Source organism: Scyliorhinus canicula, chromosome 1, assembly GCF_902713615.1.
Source record: "Scyliorhinus canicula chromosome 1, sScyCan1.1, whole genome shotgun sequence".
Taxonomy (NCBI): Eukaryota; Metazoa; Chordata; class Chondrichthyes; order Carcharhiniformes; family Scyliorhinidae; genus Scyliorhinus; species Scyliorhinus canicula.
In genome coordinates, this window is record NC_052146.1 from 40,304,310 (window position 1) to 40,330,550 (window position 26,241).

Below are 26,241 nucleotides of genomic sequence, written 5' to 3' on the forward strand. Positions count from 1 at the left end.
GTCCCTTAATTGGAAAAAAATAATTGGGTAATCTAAAAAACATTTTAAAGGTAAATATGCTGCAGTATCAATCAATTCAAGTTCAGGCAATGAATAAATGAATAAACAGATAAACTTACGTGACAATCTGAACATCACATGTTGTAAAAGTAGTTAAATCATACTCTGTACAGTCTGTATCACAGCAGCAATTTACATCACACTGTTCCACCAGTAAGTTGCAGACACATAAAGTGTAAACTGAAAGAGCAAAAATGTACAAGTGAACATAAGACCTTAAATTTAAAAGAAATAAATGGTCAATTAATCACTTCCTGTGGATTTGATTGATGGATAATATTGAGTTATCAAAAAACCTTATAATACAGTACCCTCAGTAATGCACCGAAGTGAAAGATATGCTCAAATTCCAGAGCTGAACCCATGATAGGGCAAAGAGTACTATTGAGCCACAGCTGACAACAGAATGTTTTTTAAAAATTGGATGTATAAAATCTCTTTTTCTTCTCTACCCATTTTTGCTGGCTTTTACAATATTTTTTATATTTTTGCAGAATATGTGGGCCGTGTAATATGTTATCATGGCAAATTAAACATACACATTGTAAGTAAATTGTAAGCTCACTCTGATATAGAAACTAATAGGCCAGGAAGATCAAAGTTTCAAAATAGTTCTGATCATAATTGTAAATTGTGTCAAGGAAAAACATCCGCCCCTTCAAACCCTCAGGTCAATTTAGCTTCCATATGAGGAGGCACATTTTTCCCATCTCAGTTTGATTTGGGTCGAATATCTATATCGATACCAATTAAAAAACAAAATAATGCAGATGTTGGAAATCTGAAATTAAAACAGAAAATGCTGGAATACTCAGCAGGCTGGACAGCATCTGCGGAGAGCGAAACAATTAACGCTTCAGTCATTGATTTTGTTTTGATGAAAGCAAATCTTTGATGGGTGGCATGGTAGCATAGTGGTTAGCACAGTTGCTTCACAGCACCATGGTCCTAGGTTTGATTCCCGGCCTTGGTCACAATGTGAGGAGTCTGCATGTTCTCCCCGTTTCTGTGTGGGTTTCCTCCGGATGCTCTGGATTCCTTCCACAGTTCAAAGATGTGCAGGCTAGGTGGATTGGCCATGCTAAATTGCCCTTAGTGTCCAAAAAGGTTGGGTGGGATTACTGGGTTACGGGGATAGGTTGGAGGTGTGGGCTTAGGTAGGGTGTTCTTTCCAAGGGCCAGTGCAGACTCAATGGGCCAAATGGCCTCGTTCTGCACTGTAAATTTTATGATTCTCTGAAAGCTACTGCAAGTGCTTCTGTACTTCCTCCTCGTTCTCTAATGTTTGAAGACAAAGAGTAGACAGTTCTATATTCACTTTCTACCTTTTCCTGAATGCAGTATAGGCATCAATGAATCAGTACTGTTGTCTCAGCAGTCTCCATTCTATCTTTCTACAATCACAACAAGCAAAGAGGTGCCTGAAATATGCTCCGTTCCACAGTTCAGTTATCATGCTAGTTCTCATTTTCCCCTCTCTGATTCTTTAAGAGTTTGAAAAAGGTATTTCAAAACGAGAGACACGTTAACTGGTTCAGTCACGATTCCCTCAGTAGCTGATTCCACATAACTGTACACAAAAATGACTTACAGGAATTTCGGCAGGCTGGCAAGCTGCTTCAGCACAGTTAATCATTTAATCATAAATAGAAAATAATGGAAATACACAGCAGCTCAATCAGTATTGGAAAAGGGTTGCCGTTTCAGATGCAGTTTTTTCATTAGACTTCCTAAACCATCTTTTCGGACCTCCTTTCAAGCATTTTATTCCTTTATTTCAGATTTCCAAGTTGCATTTTTTAAAAAATTCATCATGTTACATAACCTTAACATTTACTGAACTAAATCAGTGGAAAGCAGCAATTCATTATTGATATCGTGGGCAGCACGGGGGGGGGGGGGGGGGGGGGGGGGGTTGTTGTGTTACGGGTGTAGGGTATGTGGGTTTGAGTAGGGTGATCATTGCTCGGCACAACATCGAGGGCCGAAGGGCCTGTTCTGTGCTGTACTGTTCTATGTTCTGGTGTCGAGTGTCCAAGGTCCCCTCTGAATGCTAACTTTGGGAACACAGCAGATGCTGTTCCACTTCGAATGCTGCCCCACGGGGTTTTAAGAACATAGGAGCAATGAACAGGCCATTCAGCCGAGCAATACAACAACACAAACCTACCGTTTATTTGAAGATTTGGCAGTGTGCCTGCCCGGGGCAGGGCCCCGTCTGGAGCTTTAGAAAAGGACATGGTTAAATCTGTCGAATTATCCAAAAAACCCGTGCTATTGCCAGATGTGGAATTAAACTGGCGTGAAGTGCTCGCGCTTCCAGTAACGTTCTCATCGGCGAACACGTTACCCCCACTATCGATCCGTACGCTGATCAGCAAGAGCCCCATAGCGATCAGTAGAGAAACGGCCGAATACATCACCGTGGGCAACCATGAACAACAACCATGAGCATCCGCTTCCTGTCCGTGGCAGGAAGGGGTCACGCGCGGAAACAATCTAAACGGCAAGAACGGGTTGAAGGGCGGTCGTGACGTCAGGACGGCGATGACGCACAGCCCAGTGAGGTAAGAGCGGCGGATGACGACACCCAGTCACGAGCGGTAGTGCTGGAAGGTTTTGGAGAGAGGTTCGTCTGACGCCGGGAAGATGGCGATTATCGGGTTGCTGTTCGACGGAGACGGCCGAGTCCATCTGCACCAGAGACTTTGAGTGACGAGAGTTGTTTTTTGTTTCCGCCGGCGGGCAAGGAAGTCCGAGAGGGAAGAGCAAGTGAAGCCTGGGCGTTGGGCGCTGTTGGGAGAGTTTGGGGTGGGTGCGGGGAGGAGGTTTCTGTCCGCATCCCCTGCCCGCCGCTCCGGTCACTGTGGGCGGGAAGGTGCCAGTCGGGTCCCCCCCGGCGGGTGGGGGTGCAGTGATGTTCTCAGTTTTGTCTTATGGAAGACTGGTGGCCAGAGCGGTGTTGGGTGGACTTTCTCAGACGGATTCTCGGGATTATAGTCTAGTTACAGCCAGCTGCGGCTTTGGGAAGGACTTCAGGAAAGGGATTTTAAAGAAGGGAATGTGTTACGGAGACGACGCGTGTTTCATTGCCCGGCACAGGAGCGCCGATGTCTTGGGTAAGCCGCTCGCTTTTTATTACTACTTCCCAGTCTCACACACAGCAGCTTATGGATAGTTGGTGTAAATGGGAACTAATGGGCCTGGGGGCGAGCGCAGCTTTGTGGTAGACACCAAAGGCCCTGTTCAGCATCGGCACCAATGGCAGAACAAAACGCAGCGAGTTATCAAGTGCCGCTTATAACACATTTGTTATTTAACATCGTTTTTACTTTCGATACCGTCAACGACATGCTAGCTCGCAGTCAGTGCTGATCGGTTAAGTCGTGGGCCTCAATTTTCAGTTGCACCGCCGATGTTTTTATGTGGTGTGTGACATTCTCAAACTTTTCGCTTCTCCCTAATCATTACAAAACACACTTGTGGCCTAAAATAGCTTCCAGCTGAGAATAAATAGCGCGTTTTTTTCAGGCTGAGACCTTTTACTGACGAGCTGAGACCTTTTACTGACGAGCTATGGAAATTATGTTGAGGATGCTGTTTACGTTTATTGCAAAACAAAAATCGTAATTCCCACGATTGAATAGGGAAAAAACACCCCGGTACGGAGTCTTGGTACAGTACTATTAACATACTGCAGCTTCAAACGTGTCTGTGAACAAAGAAGACAATCACTTCTCTATTTGGACTGGTTACGGAGATTGACTTCCGCATTTCTGAACCCCATCGGAAGTATGAAATCGACCGCTTGTTGCAATAAATTTACGACTTCATTGAGATTGTATGCTTTGAAGTTTCATGCGGAACAGTGTGATTCAATTTAACTGACTCGATCCGTTCTGGTTTAACAATCAGAATGGTGAACATCAGAGTATGTATGTGCGCAGTAAATATCTACACAAATAGAACACAGTTGCAAAGACTGCCTTGGGTCTCAATTATACTGTCACGTCTATTTTAATGGCACCATTCCAAGATGTGATTATAATATCCAGAAATAACGTTTGATTGTTTAAATTTTAGAGTCGAGCAGTGGGAGACATGGGAAATAAGACATGGACACTGCAGGGAGTATGATTGTAGTACAGTATAGGGCAACACGGTAGCACAGTGGTTAGCACTGGCTTCACAGCTTCAGGGTCCCAGGTTCCATTCCTGGCTGGGTCACTGTCTGGAGTCTGCACGTTCTTCCCTTGTCTGTGTGGGGGTGCTCCGGTTTCCCCTCAAGTTCCGAAAGATGTGCTGTTAGGTAATTTGGACATTATGAATTCTCCCTCTGTGTACCCGAACAGGTGCTAGAATGTGGTGACTCGTGGCTTTTCGCAGTAACTTCATTGCACTGCAAGCCTACTTGTGACAATGAAGATTTAAAAAAAAATTATCTCCAAAGTGGTTTAAATGTTTTGAGAATGGTTACTTTGTTCCAGGGCACAACACATTTTACAATTTGACATCATATTCAGAGCTCTGCTTGGAAGTGTGTATTGATTAGAACTCTCCTTCGGCCCAGAAAACCCAATTTGTAGTTGGGCAGCGCAAGAAGAGCCTTGCCAGGATGCCATTGATTTTACAGCCACCAGTCGGAACTGGAGCAACTATTCAAATCCCAGTTTTGGTAGTTTTGACAAATGTTGATATTTGAAGAGCCTTCAATTTAGTATTTACAGAACCCAAGGTGGTGTCAGAGCATGGTGACTCTCTGCGAGCTCTCCCTAACAGATCCACTATTTAAGAACAAAGAAAAGTACAGCACAGGAACAGGCACTTCGGCCCTCCAAGCCCGTGCCGACCATGCTGCCTGACTAAACTACAATCTTCTACACTTCTTGGGTCCACATCCCTCTATTCCCATCCTATTCATGTTTTTGTCAAGATGCCCCTTAAATGTCACTGTCGTCCCTGCTTCCACCACCACCTCTGGCAGTGAGTTCCAGGCACCCACTACCCTCTGTGTAGTAAAAAAAAAAAAAACTTGCCTCGTACATCTCCTCTAGACTTTGCCCCTCGCACCTTAAACCTATGCCCCCTAGTAATTGACCACTCTACCCTGGGGAAAAGCCTCTGACTATCCACTCTGTTTATGTCCCTCATAATATTGTAGACCTCTATCAGGTCGCCCCTCAACCTCAGTCGTTGCAGTGAGAGCAAACAGTTTATTCAACCACTCCTCATAGCTAATGCCCTCCATACCAGGCAACATCCTGGTAAATCTCTTCTGCACCCTCTCCAAAGCCTCCACATCCTTCTGGTAGTGTGGCAACCAGAATTGAACACGATACTCCAAGTGTGGCCTAACTGAAGTTCTATACAACCCCAACATGACTTGCCAATTCTTAAACTCAATGCCCCGGCCAATGAAGGCAAGCATGCCGTATGCCTTCTTGATTACCTTCTCTACCTCTGTTGCCCCTTTCAGTGACCTGTGGACCTGTACACCTAGATCTCTGACTTTCAATACCCTTTAGGGTTCTACCATTCACTGTATATTCCCAACCTGCATTAGATCTTCCAAAAATGCATGACCTCATATTTGTCCGGATTAAACTCCGTCTGCCATCTCTCCGCCCAAGTCTCCAAACGATCTAAATTCTGCTGTATCCTCTGACAGTCCTCATCACTGTTCGCAATTCCACCAACCTTTGTGTCATCTGCAAACTTACTAATCAGACCAGTTACATTTTCCTCAATCACTTTTATATATACCAGGAACAGCAAAGGCCCCAGCACTGATTCCTGCGGAACACCACTAGTCACAGCCCTCCAATTAGAAAAGCACCCTTCCATTGCTACCCTCTTGCCTTCTATGACCTAGCCAGTTCTGTATCCACCTTACCAGCTCACCCCTGATCCCGTGTGACTTCATCTTTTGTACCAGTCTACCATGAGGGACCTTGTCAAAGGCCTTGCTGAAGTCCATATAGACAACATCTACTGCCCTACCTGCATCAATCATCTTTGTGACCTCTTCGAAAAAATCTATCAAGTTAGTGAGACACGACCTCCCCTTCACACAACCATGCTGCCTCTCACTAATACGTCCATTTGCTTCCAAATTGGAGTAGATCCTGTCTCGAAGAATTCTCTCCAGTAATTTCCATACCACTGATGTAAGGCTCACCAGCCTGTAGTTCCCTAGATTATCCTTGCTACCCTTCTTAAACAAAGGAACAACATTGACTATTCTCCAGTCCTCCGGGACATCACCTGAAGACGGTGAGGGTCCAAAGATTTTTGTCAAGGCCTCAGCAATTTCCTCTCCAGCCTCCTTCAGTATTCTGGGGTAGATCCCATCAGGCCCTGGGGACTTATCTACCTTAATATTTTTCAAGACGCCCAAACCCCCCCCCCCCCCCCCCCCCCCCTCTTTGGATCTCAATGTGACCTGGGCTATCTACACACCCTTCTCCAGACTCAACAACCACCAATTCCTTCTTTTTGGTGAATACTGATGCAAAGTATTCATTTAGTACCTCGCCCATTTCCTCTGGCTCCACACATAGATTCCCTTGCCTATCCTTCAGTGCATCAACCCTTTCCCTGGCTACCCTCTTACGTTTTATGTACGCGTAAAATGCTGTGGGATTTTCCTTAACCCTATTTGCCAATTTTCGTGACCCCTTCTAGCCCTCCTGACTCCTTGCTTAAGTTTCTTCCTACTTATATTCCACACAGGCTTCATCTGTTCCCAGCCTTCTAGCCCTGACAAATGCTTCCTTTTTCTTTTTGACAAGGCCTACAATATCTCTTGTTATCCAAGGTTCCTGAAATTTACCGTATTTATCCTCCTTCCTCACAGGAACATGCTGGTCCTGAATTCCTTTCAACTGACACTTGAAAGCCTCCCACATGTCAGATGTTGATTTACCCTCAAACATCTGCCCCCAATCTAGGTTCTTCAGTTTCCGCCTAATATTGTTATAATTAGCTTTCCCAAAAAATTTAGCACATTCACCCTTGGACCACTCTTATCCTTGTCCACCAGCACTTTAAAACTTACTGAATTATGGTCACTGTTCACAAAATGCTCCCCTACTGAAACCTCTACCACCTGGCTGAGCTCATTCCCCAATACCAGGTCCAGTACAGCCCCTTCCCTAGTTGGACTGTCTACATATTGTTTTAAGAAGTCGTCCTGGATGCTCCTTACAAACTCTGCCCCGTCTCAGCCCCTAGCACTAAGTGAGTCCCAGTCAATATTGGGGAAGTTGAAGTCTCCCAACACAAGAACCCTGTTGTTTTTACTCGTTTCCAAAATCTGTCTACCTATCTGCTCCTCTATCTCCCGCTGGCTATTGGGAAGCCTGTCGTAAATTGTGAATGCACCCTTCTTCTTCCTGATCTCTACCCATATAGCCTCACTGCCCTCTGAAGTGTCCTCCTGTAGTACAGCTGTGATATTCTCCCTAACCAGTAGGGCAACTCCGCCACCTGTTTTACATCCCCCTCCATCCCACCTGAAACATTTTTCTGGAATGTTTAGCTGCCAATCCTGTCCTTCCCTCAACCAGGTCTCTGCAATGGCAACAACATCATAGTTCCAAGTACTAATCCAAGCTCTTAAATTCATCTCCCTTACCTGTAATACTTGCATTAAAACACATGCACTTCAGGCCACCAGACCCGCTGTGTTCAGCAACATCTCCCTGTCTGTTCTGCCTCAGAGCCATACTGGCCCTATTCCCTAGTTCTCCCTCAATGCTTTCACCTTCTGACCTATTGTTCTGGTGCCCACCCCCCTGCCATACTAGTTTAAACCCTCCTGTGTGACACTAGCAAACAACGTGGCCAGGATATTTATGCCTCAAGTTTAGATGCAACCCGTCCTTCTTATACAGGTCACACCTGCCCCGGAAGAGCTCCCAGTGGTCCAGATAACAGAACTCCTCCCTCCTACACCAGCTGTTTAGCCACGTTTAGCTGCTCTATCTTCCTATTTCTAGCCTCACTGGCACGTGGCACAGGGAGTAATCCCGAGATTACAACCCTAGAGGTCCTGTCTTTTAACTTTCTGCCTAGCTCCCTGAACTCCTGCTGCAGGACCTCATGCCCCTTCCTGCCTATGTCGTTAGTACCAATATGTACAACGACCTCTGCCTGTTTGTTCTCCCCCCTTCAGGATGCCCACCACCCGTTCGGAGACATCCTGGCACCAGGCAGGCAACATACCATCCTGGAGTCTTTCACGTCCATAGAAGCGCCTATCTGTGCCCCTGACTGTAGAGTCCCCTATGACTATTGCTCTTCTGTGCTTTGACCATCCCTTCTGAACATCAGAGCCAGCTGTGGTGCCACTACTCTGGCTGCTGCTGTTTTCCCCTGATAGGCTATCCCACCCAACAGTATCCAAAGGGGTATACCTGTTCGAGGGGGGACAACCACAGGGGATTCCTGCACTGACTGCGTGCCCTTTCTGGTGGTCACCCATTTCTCTGCCTGCACCTTGGGTGTGACCACATTTATATAACTGCTATCTATGACGCTTTCCACCACCCGCATGCTCCTACCAAACCATGCGGTCTGCGAGGAGCTCCAGTTGGGTGCACTTTCTGCAGATGAAGCCATCTGGGACGCTGGAAGCCTCCCGGACCTGCCACATCTCACAGTCACAGCACTGCACCCCTCTAATTGACATTGTCAATTAATTAGTAAATTAAGCTTAAAAGTTTTTTAAAAAAGTTACTTAACTATGTTTCCTAACACTAGATTTCTACTATAAATGTGAAAGCTAAATACAGTACTCTCCGATCTCTGGCTTAGATACCCCTCTAAATTATAATTAAGTACAGTAATTATGTTTAATTAGTTTAACGATGCTTAATTTTTAAATTTAGTGTAGCTTCCCAACTAGCCAATCAGGTCACAGCTTTACTGTGATGTCACTTCAGTCCCCCCCGGGTGAACCCTACCATTGACCCTCTTCAGGTGAACTTTTATCTTCTCGAGACTGAGAAACCCAGCCAGGTCTCTACACTCGGGGGCTTTGATTCCCTCCACATTAACAAGATTCGTCTCTGGGCAACCAGGGAGGCAAAAGCCAAGACATCAGCCTCTTTCACCCCCTGAACTTCCAGCTCTTCCAACGCTCTAAAGATCGCTACCTCCGAACTCTGCACCACCTGTGTTTTTAGTACCATGGACATTGCCTTAGCAAAACCCTCTAAGCTTCGGGCATGCCCAAAACATGTGGACATTATTTGCTGGGCTTCCTGTGCCCTTCGCACACCTGTCCTCTACCCCGAAAAACCTGGGCCACTGTCATATGTGCCCGGTGGATTATCTTAAATTGTATCAGGCTAAGCCTGGAATATGATGAGGATGTATTGACCCTGCTTAGGGCATCCACCCACAGACCCGCCTCTATCTCTCCTCCTAGCTCGTCCTCCCACTTGCCCTTGAGCTCCTCCACCGGAGTTTCCTCTGCCTCCAAAAGCTCCTGGAAAATATCTGATACCTTCCCCTCTCCCACCCAGGTACTGGAGACTACTGTCCTGTATTCCCTGTGGCGGCAGAAACGGAAAGGTCATACCTAAACCCTGCTGGCAATTCAAATTTATCCTCCAAAGCTTTCAAGTTGGGGAGTAAATGGATCCCTCATCTTCTAATTCAGCCCTTTGCCAGCTCCGGAACCTACCGTCCAGCCTACCTGGTACAAACCAATGATTGTTATAAATCGGGGTCCAAAACGATGCTCCCTCCACTCTCTTGTACCTCCTCCACTGCCCCCAAATTCTCAGAGCCGCCACCACTACTGGACTTGTGGTGTATCGGGCTGCCGAGAACGGAAGAGGTGCTGTTATCAGTGCTCCCAAACTTGTGTCTTTACATGACGCCGCCTCCATCTGCTCCCACACCGATCCCTCTCCCACTACCCACTTCCTAATCATGGCGATGTTAGCCGTCCTGTAGTAGTTGCGGAAGTTCGGCAGCGCCAAACGTTCTGCCCCATCCACCCCCCGACTGCGCTCCAGCTATACTTCACTTGTGGGCTTTTACCCGCCCCCACATAGCCTGAAATAACCTTATTCGTGCCTTGAACAAGGCCCTTGGGATGAAGATGGGGAGGCACTGAAATACGAACAGAAATCTGGGAGGACCGTAATTTTCACAGTCTGTACCCTCTCCGCCAGTGATAGCAGGAGCATGTCCCATCTCTTAAAGTCCTCTTTCATTTGTTCTACCAACAGGGATAGGTTTAACTTGGGCAGTGCCTCCCACTCCTAGGCCACCTGGATTCCCAAATACCAAAAGCTCTTTCCTACCATTCTAAGTGGCAGCTCTCCCAGTCACTTCTCTTGCCTGGATCATGAGCATCTTGCTTTTCTCCATGTTTAATTTATACCCTGACCTGACCTGCCCCCCCCCCCCCCTCCCTGAACCGAACCAGCCCTTTTCAGTTCCTAAAGGCTCTTAACGCCATGGCCAATGGCTTTATGGCCAGAGCAAACAGTAGTGGGGAAAGGGGGCACCCTTGCCTCATCCCTTGGTGTAGTTTAAAATACCCCGACCTCAGCCGGTTCGTACGCACACTCGCTACTGGTGCCTGATAGAGCAACTGCACCCAGTCAATGAAGCCCTCACCAAACCCAAACCTTCCCAGCACCTCCGGCAAGTAATCCACTCCACCTGATCAAAAGCCTTCTCTGCATCCATCGCTACCACCACCTCCCTTCCTTCCGAGGGCATCATAATAACATGTAAAAGCCTTCGAACATTGGCCTTGTTTTGCCTGCCATTTACAAATCCCGTCTGGTCTTCCCCTATCACTCCTGGGACACAATCCTCTATCCTTGTGGCCAGTATCTTAGCCAGGCGTTTGGTGTCCACATTCAACACAGAAATTGGCCTGTATGATCCACGTTGCTCCGCACCCTTCTCCTGTTTCAGGATCGGTGAAATCGTGGCCTGTGACATTGTTGGGGGGAGGAATGCCTTCTCCAGTGCTTCATTAAATGTCCTCACCAGCAGTAGGCTCAATATCTCTGAAAACTTCTTATAGAATTCCACCAGGTAGCTGTCCGGCCAGGGGCCTTACCCGACTGCATGCCCTCCAGTCAATCTGTTATTTCCTCAATCTCAATTGGGGCTCCCAGCCCTTCCACTAGATCCTCATCAACCCTCGGGAACCTCAGCTGATCCAAAAACTGCCTCATCCCCTCCACCCCTTTCAATCTAGTCTGGTCTATAATCTTTAGGTGTCTCTTGTAGCATTGCCATGTCTGCCTTCAGCCCCCTCAAATGCGCAAACACGCAAGCCCTCTTGACCGGCCCATCATGCAATCCTCTAACATTCCATGTAATCGGCCTGGTCGGGGGGCTTCTCTCTCGCCGCCACCCTTTTTGGCCAGCCTCCAGCTTGTGCCCCCGGCCTCCTCGAGCCCCCCTCGGGCATTTGCCGTCCCCAACCTCCCACTGTTCCCTGTTAAAAGTTCCTCATCTGTTAACTAAGCAGCTCTCGCTCTTTCTCTTCTCTTCTCTTCTTCCCCCCCCCCCCCCCCCCCCCCCCCCCCCCCCCCCGTAGCAACAGCATTAGGAACCCAACCCCCCACATCAAGCTCCAGCTTAACACCTGCTCGCACCCCCCACTGTGCTTCTGTGAGTCAGTTGACCTGATAGTGCACACCCATTGCACCAAGCAGTCTGTCTCCCTATTATTCTCTCCTCGTCTCTCTTTCCCCCCCCCCACTTAAACAAACATTTTCCAAGCATCACATTCCTCAGTAAACAAACATCAAAAAAAAACAACCACAGAAGAAGAAGAAAAGACAGCCCCAGAAACCATCACCCCCCCAACCATCTCCCTGTAAGACGAAGTTAACTTTAGCTATCAAAGCAGTCCCTTACTGCAAATAACACTACTTCTACAACCCAATGTAACAAATCGCCACTACAGTACTCTCCAAGGCTTCAGTGTCTTTTAGTTCACCTCCAGTCTTTTTTATTTTATAAAAGTCCATACACCATCCGGCTTTTCAAAGTAGAAGTCCTGTTCCTCATGTGTGACCCACAGACGGGCTGGGTACAACATCCCGAACTTCACCACCTTCTTAAGAGGGCCGTTTTTGCCCGATTAAACCCAGTTCGCCTATTGGCCAAATCCGCGCCCAGGTCCTGATAAATGCGCAGCTCATAATTCGCCCACTTGCTGCTCCATTCTTTCTTCGCCCACCGCAGGACATGTTCCTTGTCTAGGAATCGGTGTAAACATACCACCATCTCCCTCGGCGGCTCGTTTGCTCGGGGCTTTCTCATGAGGGCTCTATGCTCTAGCCACTTCCAGGGGCCGAGGGAACGCCTCAGCACCCATCAACTTCTCCAGCATGTTCGTCACATCCGATCCCTCATTGTCTTCAGGGAGGCTGACGACTCTCAGAATCTGCCTCCTGGACCTGTTCTCCAGGTCCTCCAGCTTCTTTTCTCGTGGTCATTCATCAACTCCACCTTGGTCTCCAGCACGGTTATGTATTCCTCCTGCTCAGACGCCTTTTTTTTCCACCTCCTGGATCACTCGTCCGTGGGTCTCCTGATTCTGCACCACCTGATCAATCAAAGCCTTGATCGGGTCCAGCGAGTCCTCCTTAAGCTTGGCGAAACAATCTTCAAAAAACTTCACCAGCTGCTCCGGTGACCACTGTGCCATCTCCCTGCAGCCCTTACTATCCGCCATGCTTTCCTGAGTTGCCAGCTCTACTCATGTCTTCCTTGTAGGACTTTGTCTTCTCACACGGCCACTTCTGGTCCAATTCTCCATACACTGGAGGGGAATTTCTCCTTACTGTCTCACTCTTCACCGATTTATCCCATAATATCCGGTAAAAAAACGGGGGCAAAGGTCCAAAAGTCCGTCACAGGCAGAAGCTATCAAATGTGCGACCTACTCCTCCATGGCCGCCACCAGAAGTCCATGTATTTTCTTTTATTTCATTTTCTTTTCATGTACTTAATGATCTGTTGAGCTGCTGGCAGAAAAATACTTTTCACTGTACCTTGGTACACGCAATAATAAACAAATCCAATCCAGTACAGACGGTTCAGTTCATTAAGTATCTAGACTAAAGGGAGAGAATTGATTTGTCTATACTAAACAACCTAGACTGTGTAGTTATTTTTTTCATGTTTCTGTTGGAAACTACTTGTGTAGATTTGTCACACTAATTGCCATTGCTACCCTTACTACCTATCAGTGAAGATGCTGCGGTGTCATTACTGGCGGGTGTAATATCAGCTAAAAATGCAGTCAATTACACTTGAGTGCTAATACTCCACTCCTCCTGTCAGGTCTGTCGTTTGACATTTGAAATCTGACATTTCTTCCAGTTAAATAATGGAAAGACTAAATCCATCTTTTCTCCTCACCTCATCTGTATTTTTTTTTTACAGGCTGTTGCCTTTGGTTGAATCTGATTGTGTGCAATCTAGGCACTTAATTTTGAGTTGAGCTTTTTACCCTCTAGATTCTCCATGACAAATACCACCTACTAACACTAATTAATTTGTGGCAATGCCTACTGTCAAAAAACTGATGTAGTTTAAGTGATCTATAATTGGGTTGTTAAATATTAGAAATGGGGTGTAGATTTAAGTGGGTTTAATTTAGTGTTTTGGGGTGCACGTCAGTTAGATTTATGTAAACAAAGGTGTGGGGGGGGGGGGTGGTTTCGGTTCAAACTATGGCTATGTTGTGCTGAGTAGTCGGGAAAAGGAAAGTAGCTTGTGAAAGAATGAGATATTGCTTAGCAACCGGGGAGCCACTTTTTTTAGAGACCGACCTTGTTTTAGCTGAATTCGTAGCAGTTGGAACCTCGAAGGCCAGAGAGAAAGCCAGAAACCGGCAGACCTTCTGAAAAGAACACCATAAACAAAAGAATAGCTACTTTATGGAAAGTAGAGCGTGAACAGATGTTCCAGGAAGTTTGACGACAAAGGGAATTGGAATAGAGTACTGTTCATGGAAGTTTTTTTTTTAATGTATTTTATTACAAACATTAATCAAAACAGGCTACTGAAAATAAACACCCCAGGAAACAAACTTCCCAGCAAATAACTATACAGTCTCTACAAATTTTCACCCTGCCCGTCGCCGACCAGCTCCTCAAACACGGTCACAAATATCTCTGACCTTTTCTCAAACCCCCTGCAGAGCCCCTTAACTCGTACTTTATCTTCTCCAACCGCAGGAAGTTGTACAGGTCACCCAACCAAGCCGTTATCCCCGGTGGCTATGCTGACCACCACTCCAGTAAAATCCGGCCTTCCTCTTCCTCCATGAGCTCCGGCTTCTCTGAAACCCCAAATATCACCACCAAAGGATCCACTTCCTCCTCCACTATCCTGGCTAAGACCGCGAACACTCCCGTCCAGAATCGTCCCAATTTTTCACAACCCCAAAATGTGCTCGTGATTCGCTGGCCCCCGCCCACACGTCTCGCACTTCTCTGCTACCCCCTGAAAGAACACTCATTCTTGCCCGAGTCATGTGCACCACTTTAAACTAACAAGCTCATCCTTGCACAGGAGGAGGTCCTGTTTAGCTACACAGTGCCTCACTCTATACTCCCCAATTGATCTGATCTCCTACTCCACTTCCCATTTCTCCTTGATCTTCACCACCCGCTCGCCTCCCTGATCCCCAGCCACGTGTGTGTATATATCCCCAATTCCTCCCTCCCCCTTCCACATCTGAAGTAGGTCACTCCAGCAGGGTGTATCGCTGCAACCGAGGGAACCCCCTCCTGACCTTTCGCACAAAGTCCCTAACCTTCAGATCCCTGAACTCACTCCCCCTCAGCAGCCCTACCCTCTCCCTTAGCTCCTTCAGACTGGAGAACCCTTGCTCCAAATACCACCCTCACCTTGACCAGCCTCACTTTTTTCACCTCCTGTACACATTATTCATACCCGTGTACCCTGCTCAAACCCATGATTCCCGCACAGCGGTGTTAACATAGACATCCCTTCCACCCTAAAATGCCTCCTCAACTGATTCCAAATCTTCACCGTGGACTGCACCACCTGGCTCCCTGTATACCTACTTGGCACTATTGGCAATACTGCTGTCAGCAGAGCCCTCAAACCAGACCCCCTACAAGATCCCTCCTCTATCCTAACCCACTCTACCCCTTCTCCTTCCCACCACCGCTGCACCTCCACATTCGCCACCTAATAATAATGAAGCAGGTTTGGCAATCCCCCCTGCTGCCTCTGCCGCTGTAGCAGCGTCCTCCCGACCCTTGGCACCTTCCTGTCCATACAAAGTCCAAAATGAAAAAAGGCCTTTGGTATAAAGATCGGAAAGCCTTAAAAATAAACAAGAACCCAGCAGAATATTCATTTTCACCACTTGGACCCTCCCCGCCAATGTCAAGTGCAGTGTAACCCACCTGTTAAGATCCTCCCTGGCTTCCTCCACCAGCTCTGTTAAGTTCCACTTATGGAGCCCTGTCCATTCCCTCACTACCTGAATTCCCAAATAGCAGAACGTATCACTTGCCACTGTAAATTACATTTCCCCCCCCTGGCTAAATTAGCCCGTTGCCCCTCCTCATTCACCGGGAGAACCTTGCTTTTCCCTACATTCAGTTTGTACCCCGAGAACCTTCCCATCCTCCCCAGCAGCCAATAATTCTTCCTGTTCTCTCTAGCGGATCCAAAACCTACAGCAAAAGGTCATCGCCTAGAGTGACACCCGATGCTTCCTCTGTCCCCACATAATCCCCCAACCCCCTAAGAGCCAACGGCTCTATGGCCAGTGCAAACAGCAACGGTGACCGCAGTCACCCCTGCCTCGTACCCCTGTGTAAGCCAAATCTTCTCAAACTCATATTATTTGTTCACGCTTGCCCTTGGTGCCACATACAGCAAATGCATCCATGCCACAAATCCCGTAACACAACTTCGAACAAGTACCACTACTCCATCTGATCAAATTCCTTTGCGTCCATGGACACTACAACCACCTCCGATACCAGAGCCCTCGACGGATTCATCAATACATTCAACAGCCGTCTTTTATTACTTGCGAGCTGCCTGTCCTTCACAAAGCCGGTTTGATCTTCTGCAAACAACCCCGGGGACACAATCCTCCACCCTCCCCACCAACAACTTAGCCAATACCTTCATATCTGTGTTCAATAGTGATATGGGCCTATATACGACCCACATTCCACCTGGTTCTTGCCCTTTTTCGGGATTAGTGTAATTACTGCCTGCATCATCGTCTCCAGCAGCACCCACTTCTCCAACGCTTCATTAAACGCCCCCAACAGATGTGGTGCCAGGTCCTTTGCAAATTCATTATAAAATTATGGATACCCATCCTTCCCTGGGACCTTCCGTGACTTCATACTTCATACCCCTGATACTATCCAGCACTTCCCTCAGCCCCAGGGGCTCCTCCAACGCTTCTTTGCTCTCTCCACTTGGGGAAATTCCAGCTTGTCCAAAAGCCACCCCATGCCATCCTTTTATTCCCCCCTTATACTGTTCATGGAAGTTAAAGATGGAGCTGAAAAGTGGAACATTTGGTTAATCAGCTAGTGAGAATCCTAAGACATCTGAAGTGATCTACTACAGCTTGTGAAGTGATAGTTGAAGCAATTCATGATTGGATCTGTATGTGAAAGCATTCAATACAAATGAAATACTGAAAGAGTTGTAAATTGTCACCTGAGCTAGTAATCCAGAGACCCAGGCTAATGCTCAGGGGCCCAGTTTCAAATGCCACCACGGCAGGTAGTGCACTTTGAATTCAATAAAAAATACCTGGAATTAAAAATCTGCAATAACCATAGAACCATGCCTGGACTAGTCTGCATGTGAATCCGGACCCACAGCAATGTGATTGACTCTTAAAATGCTCCCTGAAATGGCCAAGCAAGCCACTCAATGGCAATTTGGCATGGGCAATAAATGATGGCCCAGCCAGTGACATCCACATCCCATGAAAGAATAAAAATAAATCGGAGGAAATTCCCCTCCAAGCCCCACACCATCCTGACTTCAATCTCAACCTCCAATACTTCACTGTCGCTGGGTCAGAATCCTAGAATTAATTTGCTGTGGATGTACCTACACCACATAGGCAGCAGCAGTTCAAGAAAGTGGTTAATCACCACCTGTGGGGAAATTGGGGATAGATGACAAATGTTGGCTTCGTCAGTGATGCCCACAACCTGGTTTTGACCCCCATTTCATCACTGTTTTTAAACTGATGCCTTTTCACCCCCAATTTAGGGGGCAATTTAGCATCGCCAATCCACCTGGCCTGCACATATTTGGGTTGTGGGGATGACACCCACACAAACACTGGGATAATGTGCAAACTCCACACAGACCTGCAACAGGGGGCCGGATCGAACCCGGGTCCTTGGCGCTATGAGGCAGCAGTGATAACCACTGGGCCGCCCAGTCCTCCTGTCATTTTTCTTTTATATTTCAGTGGCATGTGTCAGTAGCAAATGCAGCTGACTGTGATGCTGAAATGTTGCGGGTTCAATTTTTCTAGAGCAGAAAATGAAGTTCTGGCTGGAAAACTCTTCCTTTTCCTGATGTCTCTTCCTCCCCCCCCCCCCCCAAGCTACCTCTCGCATACAGCAATAAACTTTCAACTTTTTTTTCTATGCCTTCACAACAGTTGACCCACTTCCTGGTCTTTACTTTAGTGGATTCAGACCTTTTTCAATTCCCCTACCTACCTGTACTTAAGTTCATTTAGTTGCCTGTTCCTGGGAATGTGGGGGCAGAATCGAGGATCCCATAATTTCTATCCTCCATAGGTAATCAGCCTGATCCCCACTGTTTCATTTGAATAGGATTTTCTTCATCTGCCTTCCTAATCTTTATTTTACCTTCATCCTCCTGTACCTGACTCCCTATAAACTTTGTCTTGCATGTAACCCACCTCTTGGAATCATAGCATAGGAATTAGGAGCATAAGGAGGCAATTCAGCCTCTTGAACCTGCTCCGCAATTCAATCAGATCATAGCTGATCTCTTCCTGGTCTCACATCCACCTCCCTACCTGTTCCCCATATACCACTAAGCTGATCAGAAAAATATTTATCTCCTCCTTCAAACCGTTTCATGACTCCATCGCACTATGGGGCAGTTAGTACCACAAATTCACCACCCTCTGAGAAGTAATTCCCCCTCGTCTCTGTTCTAAATCTACCACCTCAAACCTATATTTGTGATCTCCCATTCTAGATTGCCCAACAAGGGCCAACATTTGGTCTACGTTTACTCTAAATCCCTTTTTAGTAATTTTATATCCCTCAATCAGATCCCCTCTCATCCTTTTAAACTCCAGCAAGTATAAGCCCAAATTATTTAATTCCTTCTCGTACGTCAACTCTTTCGTCCCTGGAATCAATCTGGTGAACCTCCTCTAAACTGCCACCACATCCTTCCTCGAATAAGGAGACCAAAACTGGACACAATAGTCCAGATGTGGTCTCACCAACATCCTATGCCACTGCAACACTTTTTTTATACTCCAGTCCTTCTGCAATAAACGATAAAATGCCATTTGCCTTTTTATTTGCAGACTGACTTTCTGCGATTCATGAACAGACACCCAGATCCCTCTGTCCAGGTGCTTTTTGAATCTCCTTTCCATTTAGATAACCTGCCATTCTATTTTTTTTGACCAAAATGGATAACCTCTCTCTATCTACAGAAGCGTATCTATATCTGTCTGTAAAATCTTTATCTCCTTCACTGCCTGCTTTACCACCCATCATCTGCAAACTTTGCTATGTTGCACTGTTCCTGCTTGTTCATTTGTATAGATTGTAAATATTTGAGGTCTGGGGACTAATCCCTGCGGCACCCTGCTAGTTGGTTTGCCAGCCAGAGAAGGACCCATTTCTCCCCACCCTCTGCTTTCTGTCAGTCAGGCAGTCAGGCAATCCTCAATCCAATCTAGTACCCTATCCCCATTTCCCTGTAATCTCTCCTTCTGGATCAGTCTTTTAGGCAGCACTTTGTCAAATACTGCGTACGGGTTCCATATTATCCACCTTGCTGGTTACGTCCTCAAAGAACTCGAGCAAGTTTGTCAAGCATGATTTGTCCTTCATAAAACCATGCTGACACTTGTGAACTGAGCTTTGTATTTCCAAATGTTCAGTCATCTACTCCTTAATGATTGATTCCAGCAACTTCCCCACCACAGAGGTCAAACTAACTGGTCTATAGTTTCCTGCTTTTTGCCTCTCCCTTTTTGAATAGGGGCATCACATTAGCGTGTTTCCAATTCACCGGCTCTTCCTGAATACGAAATTCTGAAATATCATATCCAATGCATCCATCATCTCTGCTGCCACCTCCCTTAATATCCTAGGGTGCAGACCATCAGCTCCCAGAGACCTATCTGCATTTAATCCCATTAGTTTATTCAATATAGTCTCCCAAATGATAGTTACTGCACCAAGTACTTCTGCATTAGCTGTCGTTTTTGGAAAGTTTTTATTGTCCTCTGCTGTGAAGACCGAGGCAAAATATTGGTTCAGTGCCTCAGCCATGCCATCTATTCCCCATTATTACCTCACCAGTATCATCCCCTAAAGGGCCAACATTTACTTTTGCTATTCACCTTTGATACCAAAAACTTCTATAAGTATATAGTGTTTGTTATCTGCTAATTTCCTTTTGCAGTTCATCTTGGCTCTTTTTAGTAGCCTTTTGCTGAATCTTAAAGTTCTCCTAATCCTCCAGCGTGCCCCGGCTTTTGCCTTTGTCTTTGTTGACTTCCTTGTTTAGCCATGGATTGTTTTTCTCTCTTTTACAATTTCTCTTCCTCTCAGGAATATATATCTCTCTGAACATCTGCCATTATTCTTCAACTGTCCTACGCTCAATTATTTATACCCAGTCTGCTTGGGTTAATGAATACTCCACAGGTTGCTTGGCTTTTGTTTGGGAGACTGTACTATGAAATGTCATTTCCTTCTCCGGAGAATTATGTGGAAAATCATATTGGCTATTGCTAACAATGATCTAGAGAAGCAGTGCAATGGGCAAACAAATAAAATGAAGTTCAACGGTTCAGGAAAAATAGATTCTGGTAAAGAGCAGGAACAAAAATGACTTTTTTTAAAAATGCCTTGACTTGAATGCCTTGTCTACTTCAACTTACCCTGGAAAGGCAAACTGTCAAAAATGTGAACAGGTTAAGGAAGCTGTTTCATGCTGTTACTACGCTACACTCATGGTATTTTCCAATAACAAAAATGTTGCCATTGAGTCCAAAAATACATTTTTGCCTACCACAATTGAGCAATGTTGTGAATGAATTTGAATTTTATTGCGAGTATGGTTCCAGGTACATTGGTCGTATGCCCCAACGTTGGCTGATCAAACAGCATGTTCCTTCAGTCGTTCATAAAAGGCCAAGTACAGACTGTACTCAACCAGCCCGTGCTTGCAAGACCAAGCAACCCATCTGCTGTTGGATGTGATTTTGTGATTGGGCAAAACTTGCTTAACAATTCTGGTGTTCGGGTGTGGGAAAACAGTGATTTGTTGAAAATCAGGGGAATAATTTAAGAAGCATTATCAATATCTGTATTTGACAAATTTCCAATAGGTTTCAGAAAATGCATGAAATTTTGCGACTAATTCTCAGCAGGACTTTTAAAAAAAAAAAAACTATTTCTAATGTTTTTGAAAGTTCTGTTCTGTGGATTTTCTGAAGGTGGTAAAATAAATTGACACACATGGGCACTTTATTAGAAAACTGTGGAACCCACCAAATTCTGCAGAACATTTTGAGTTGAAGTAAATTATCTGTTTATTTTATCTGTCTGGCAGTTTCAAATCTCTTGAGAGCTAAGCTGAAAGATTCTCTTGCATTTTAATTTGTGCTGAATGGATTGTGAGACACTTGCGGCACTACCTGGTTAGTACTCGGTACGCAATTTGTTCGGAAGACGAATGCCAAATGTTGGTGTGTATTGGACTGAAACACTGCACAAAGTTCAGAGCATTTGGCAGCTCCAAAACATTGAGGGATTTGAGCAAATCCTGGAACGTTTGCTTTCAGCCAACGAAGGGTGATGAACTATGATTGGCCAAAACTCTTGATAAAATGATTGGGCGTATACAAGTCTTCACTGTATAATTCAAGAATTGTATGCTTAATGGCAGTTGGTAATTCATATGAAAGATCTGATGACTTGGCAAACATTAATATCTGATCCAATGTACTAAACCGTTGGCAGTTTGTTGAGTTGCGGAAAAAGACTGGCCATTATTTAAAATTGTATGAGTTACAAATATGCTCTGGCTGAGTCTGACAAAGTGCTGGAAGGGTTTGTCAAACTGCTGCAAACAATTAACTTTTTTTTGACAAAACAGCTCAACAGCTTTCACAAATTAAATGATAGAATATGTGATGGACTGAATGGCCATCTACAGTGCTGGAGGGATTCTATGATCTGTTCTTTTGTAATTGTTGATATGAGAATGAAACTGGGGGAAGGAAATTATGGTCTGAGTAACAGTGACTGGGCTTTAGACAAAATCAAAGGGTTAACCTGGGGCTAAAGGGGTATGGGGAGGAAGACAGGATCAGGGTATAGAACTTGATCAGCCATGATAATGAATGGTGGAGCAGGCTCAAAGGGCTAAATGGCCTCCTCCTTGTGTTTCTATGATGTTTGCTAAATAGAGTAAACATTTGCAGTAATGTGCTGGTGAGCATGATGTTGAAAGTGATGTCTTGAAACTGGTGATTTGAATGCGGATTACAGGGTCAATGGCAGGGTTCTGAGGAATGTGGAGGAACAGAGATCTTGGGGTTCATGTCCACAGATCTCTGAAGATTGCCACTCGAGTGGATAGAGCTGTGAAGAAGGCCTATAGTGTGTTAGCGTTTATTAACAGGGGGCTTGAGTTTAAGAGCCGTGGGGTTATGCTGCAACTATACATGACCCTGGTGAGACCACATTTGGAATATTATGTGCAGTTCTGGTCACCTCATTATAGGAAGGATGTGGAAGCATTGGAAAGGGTGCAAAGGAGATTTATCAGGGTGCTGCCTGGTTTGCAGGATAGGTCTTATGAGGAAAGGTTGAGGGAGCTAGGGCTTTTCTCTTTGGAGTGGAGGAGGATGAGAGGTGACTTAATAGAGGTTTATAAGATGATGAGGGGAATAGATAGAGTGGACGTTCAGAGACTATTTCCTCTGGTGGATGTAGCCGTTACAAGGGGGCATAACTATAAGATTTAGGGTGGGAGATATAGGAGGGATGTCCGAGGTAGGGTCTTTACTCAGTTAGTCAGGAAGGCTTTGCTAAGCAGAAACTGGACTGCTTCGACCCGATAAGAGTCAATTGAGCGGCTGGAGCTTGGATTGGACGTCCAAGATCGGGTGATCCAGAAGGTAAAGAAGGTGCTGGCTGAGCAGGAGGAACATCAAACTGCGGTGGAATTGGAGGTGGGGATGCTGAGAGACCAGCAGAAGAAGCTCCTGGAGAAGGTGAAGGACCTAGAGAATAGGTCCTGCCGGCAGAACATGAGAATCGTTGGGCTCCCGGAGGGGTCCGAAGGAGGGATGCTGGGGCATACATCACGGACATGTTTGAGAAGCTGCTGGGGGATGGGGCATTCTCCCAGCCCTTGGAGGTGGACAGGGCTCACGGTAAAAGGTGTAGTGGATCAAGTAAATTTGCACCAGAAATCCAAACTTTGGGCGACGTTTTGGTTTTTGGTAAAGCGTGGGTGTTTTCTGCTAAAATGTGGCTAAAACAATGTAACTAGCTGCACCTCTAGTCAGCAAAACAGAAGTATTTGGGTCTAGTTCTAATTCAAAACCATCTCCTATGAGATTAAAATTTGAGAAACCAACAACAGTAAATGGTGAAAGCACCCAGCTTCAGCAAAGGACCCAACACTATTTTTGACTTGTCTGTTCCCTGCATAGATATGTCCTTTTGTTTCCGATTTCGAGCATTTTGTTTTTTAGTTTCAAATGAATTTTAATCTTGTATGAATTGCTTTTCTCTCAGGAGTGGCAGATGGGGTTGGAGGTTGGAGAGATTATGGAGTTGATCCTTCCCAATTCTCAGGGACCCTGATGCGAACTTGTGAGCGTCTGGTACGGGAAGGACGCTTTGTACCAACCAACCCCGTAGGAATCCTTACTGCAAGCTATTGTGAATTACTACAGAACAAAGTGCCATTGTTAGGTAAGGACTAGATGTGTTTTTTTTCTAAAACAAATTTTGCTTTCTTGTACTTTCAGAACCACTTCTGCTTATTTTACTGCCTTTTATACTTCTGCGTATATAGTCAACTCCCATCATTCATGACCCTCTAATTGTGAATTGTTTACCCATGCAAATATAGTTGTACACATAATCACGGTTCGCGGCCCTAAAACCTTGCCCATCCACCATTTACAATGTTGAACTCACTATTATGAAATGTTGAACTCTCTTGGATAGTGTTGACTGCGCATGTGTTGACTGCACATGCACAAGTGGTTTGCAATTTTTACACTTTGCAAGAATTCATTGGGACAAAATTGCTGCCAACAGTGGAAGTCGACTGTACTGTAGTTAATCTAAATCTAAATGTTATTATTTTGCAGGAGTTGAGTGCCAATTACTTAACTTGCTGCCAGAATCTTTCCTTTTGCCACATTCTTATGTACTTATGATTACCAATCATGGGAACAGAAAAGTGCATCTTGGCCCAGAGAGGATGACGTTTGTATGTGTATGAGCCCTACCATTGTTTTATTGGAAAGAAAGTATTAACTCAAGCCAGCTGCTCAATTTATTTACTTGGTTTAAGTTTTGGAATGCATTACAACTGGTTAGCCAGTTGATATTTGACATTCAGCAAACTACTTTGCATTGTGTGCTCTATGCTCACATTCTTCTGTTCTTTCCATACAATTGTAGAATCGCATTTTTACACTGTTCAGAGGGCAGTGCATCTTGCTTTCAGTTCCTTGTAGCCAATTCTTGTGTTGCTTATTGAAAAAACTCTTGGTTTTTCAGTAAACTCCACCGTTAGTCCGTCAAGCTTCACTCTTCAGCTATCTACTGTATTCTTACTTTCCTACTCTTTCTTGAGTCCCTTTTGAATGCTTGAGTTGTCATATTATAATCGTTTGCATGAAAAAATGTATTTTGTCCTATGGTGTTCTATTTTGCACTTTTTTTGGCTGTACTCCAATATGCTTTCAAATCTGCAGAAAGTACCCCAGTTGTCCTTTAATTGTATCCATCTATCAATGTTGCCTTTCCTATGGCCAGCAATAAGTAGTCCTCAGCACAAGACTTCGATGTTTGTGTAGTAGGAATACAGTGATCATCCAGATTCAGTACAAGAAAGCATGAGTGACAATTGAATTTATTAATCCCATTCAAACCTGTTCCCCAAGACATTATTGTGCAAAAGGGGTTCAAAGAAAAGATCACATTATTTATGTTGAATGAGATTGAGATAGTGTAGACTTTGTGTTGGTTTTACCATTCTCCTGAAATTGGCCAAATCAGTGATAATGATTATGGGATTTTAAGCACACATTACATTAACAGCTTCCATGATCTTGAAGCCTGGATTTAAAAAAACATTGTCCTGGAAATGGACCCTGCCCACAACTTGCCATACCTTCACATTGGGATAATGAATATGACTGTGTTCTACTGAGCGGTGCGGTGATGCAGTGGTTAGCACTGCTGCCTGTGGTGCTGAGGACCTGGGTTCGACCCTGGCCCAGGTCACTGTCTGTATGGAGTTTGCACATTCTCCTTGTGACTGTAGGTTTCACCCCCACAACCCAAAGATGTGCAGGTTAGGTAGATTGGCCACACTAAATTGCCCCTTAATTGGGGAAAAAAAATAATTGAGCACTCTAAATTTACAAAAAGAAAAATTAAATAACTGGGTTCCACCAATTGCACTCATTTGCAATTATTCAAAGATATTCTTCAAAAGTGAGGCTTTTTTGTTATGATACAAGTGCACTTGCAGGCATGCTTAAAAATATTTTAAAGATTAGCTTCAAGCTAGGCAAATCTTCCAGTGTGCTTCCTTTCATGAATGCCTAACTCCAAACCCAACCACATTCTCTGTAATAAATGATAAAGTTAATATTTTCTCTGCTTTTAAGGTGCAGGCCTCCCTAACATTTATCCCTTTTGCTTTCTAGACTCTGAGCTGAAACTCTTTGTTCTTACTGCTGACTGCTTGCTTCTGTGAGCAAACACCCATTCTGTATAATTTTATTATTTTCTTGCAGGGAGCAGTACTGCTTGTTTAGTTGTACTGGACCGTAGTAGTCATCAGTTACACACAGCAAACCTAGGAGACTCTGGATTTCTGGTGGTTCGAGGTGGAGAAGTGGTTCACCGGTCAGATGAGCAACAACATTACTTTAACACCCCCTTCCAACTGTCAATAGCACCACCTGAAGCAGAAGGAGTTGTCCTGAGTGACAGGTAAAATACCAGCCTTTATTAAGTGTAAGTGTGAAATGAAAATATCTTATTGTCACAAGTAAGCTTCTAATGAAGTTACTGTGAAAAGCCCCCTAGTGTACATAAATCATGATTATATCAAGTGCTATAATGTGCAAGAGTAAAATTAATCACAATTCATGAAATTGTGGTTCTTAAAATAAGGCCACTTGAATGTCCCATTGGTAATGCTAATTGCTAATGTTGTCCCTTTGTTCAAGAAGGGTAGCGGGGACAATCCAGGGAATTATAGACCTGTGAGCTTGACGTCCGTGGTAGGCAAACTGTTGGAGAAGATACTGAGCGATAGGATCTATTCACATTTGGAAGAAAATAGACTTATCAGTGACAGGCAGCATGATTATGTGCAAGGAAGGTCATGTCTTACAAACCTAATAGAATTCTTTGAGGAAGTGACAAAGTTAATTGATGAGGGAAGGGCTGTAGATGTCATGTACGTGGACTTCAGTAAGGCATTTGATAAAGTTTCCCATGGCAGGTTGATGGAAAAAGTGAAGTCGTATGGGGTTCAGGGTGTACTAGCTAGATGGATAAAGAACTGGCTGGGCAACAGGAGACAGAGAGTAGTGGTGGAAGGGAGTGTCTCAAAATGGACAAAGGTGACTAGTGGTGTTCCACAGGGATCTGTGCT

The 26,241-nt window shown here is 45.2% G+C and overlaps 2 protein-coding genes across 2 annotated transcripts in view; one reads left to right on the top strand and one right to left on the bottom strand.

Moving 5' to 3' along the window:
- Positions 1 to 2,557, bottom strand: part of tctn1 (tectonic family member 1) — a 77,839-nt gene extending 75,282 nt beyond the window's left edge. Inside the window, exons 1-2 of the mRNA XM_038788548.1 lie at positions 2,231 to 2,557; positions 120 to 240 (exon numbers count right to left, since the gene is read on the bottom strand). Coding sequence (XP_038644476.1) covers positions 120 to 240; positions 2,231 to 2,480 — 371 coding nt within the window. The 5' untranslated portion in view covers positions 2,481 to 2,557. The remainder of the gene's footprint in view (positions 1 to 119; positions 241 to 2,230) is intronic.
- Positions 2,558 to 2,668: 111 nt separating this feature from the next.
- Positions 2,669 to 26,241, top strand: part of LOC119961107 (protein phosphatase PTC7 homolog) — a 39,976-nt gene continuing 16,403 nt past the window's right edge. The window contains exons 1-3 of the mRNA XM_038788622.1: positions 2,669 to 3,179; positions 23,127 to 23,306; positions 25,373 to 25,571. Coding sequence (XP_038644550.1) covers positions 2,978 to 3,179; positions 23,127 to 23,306; positions 25,373 to 25,571 — 581 coding nt within the window. The 5' untranslated portion in view covers positions 2,669 to 2,977. The remainder of the gene's footprint in view (positions 3,180 to 23,126; positions 23,307 to 25,372; positions 25,572 to 26,241) is intronic.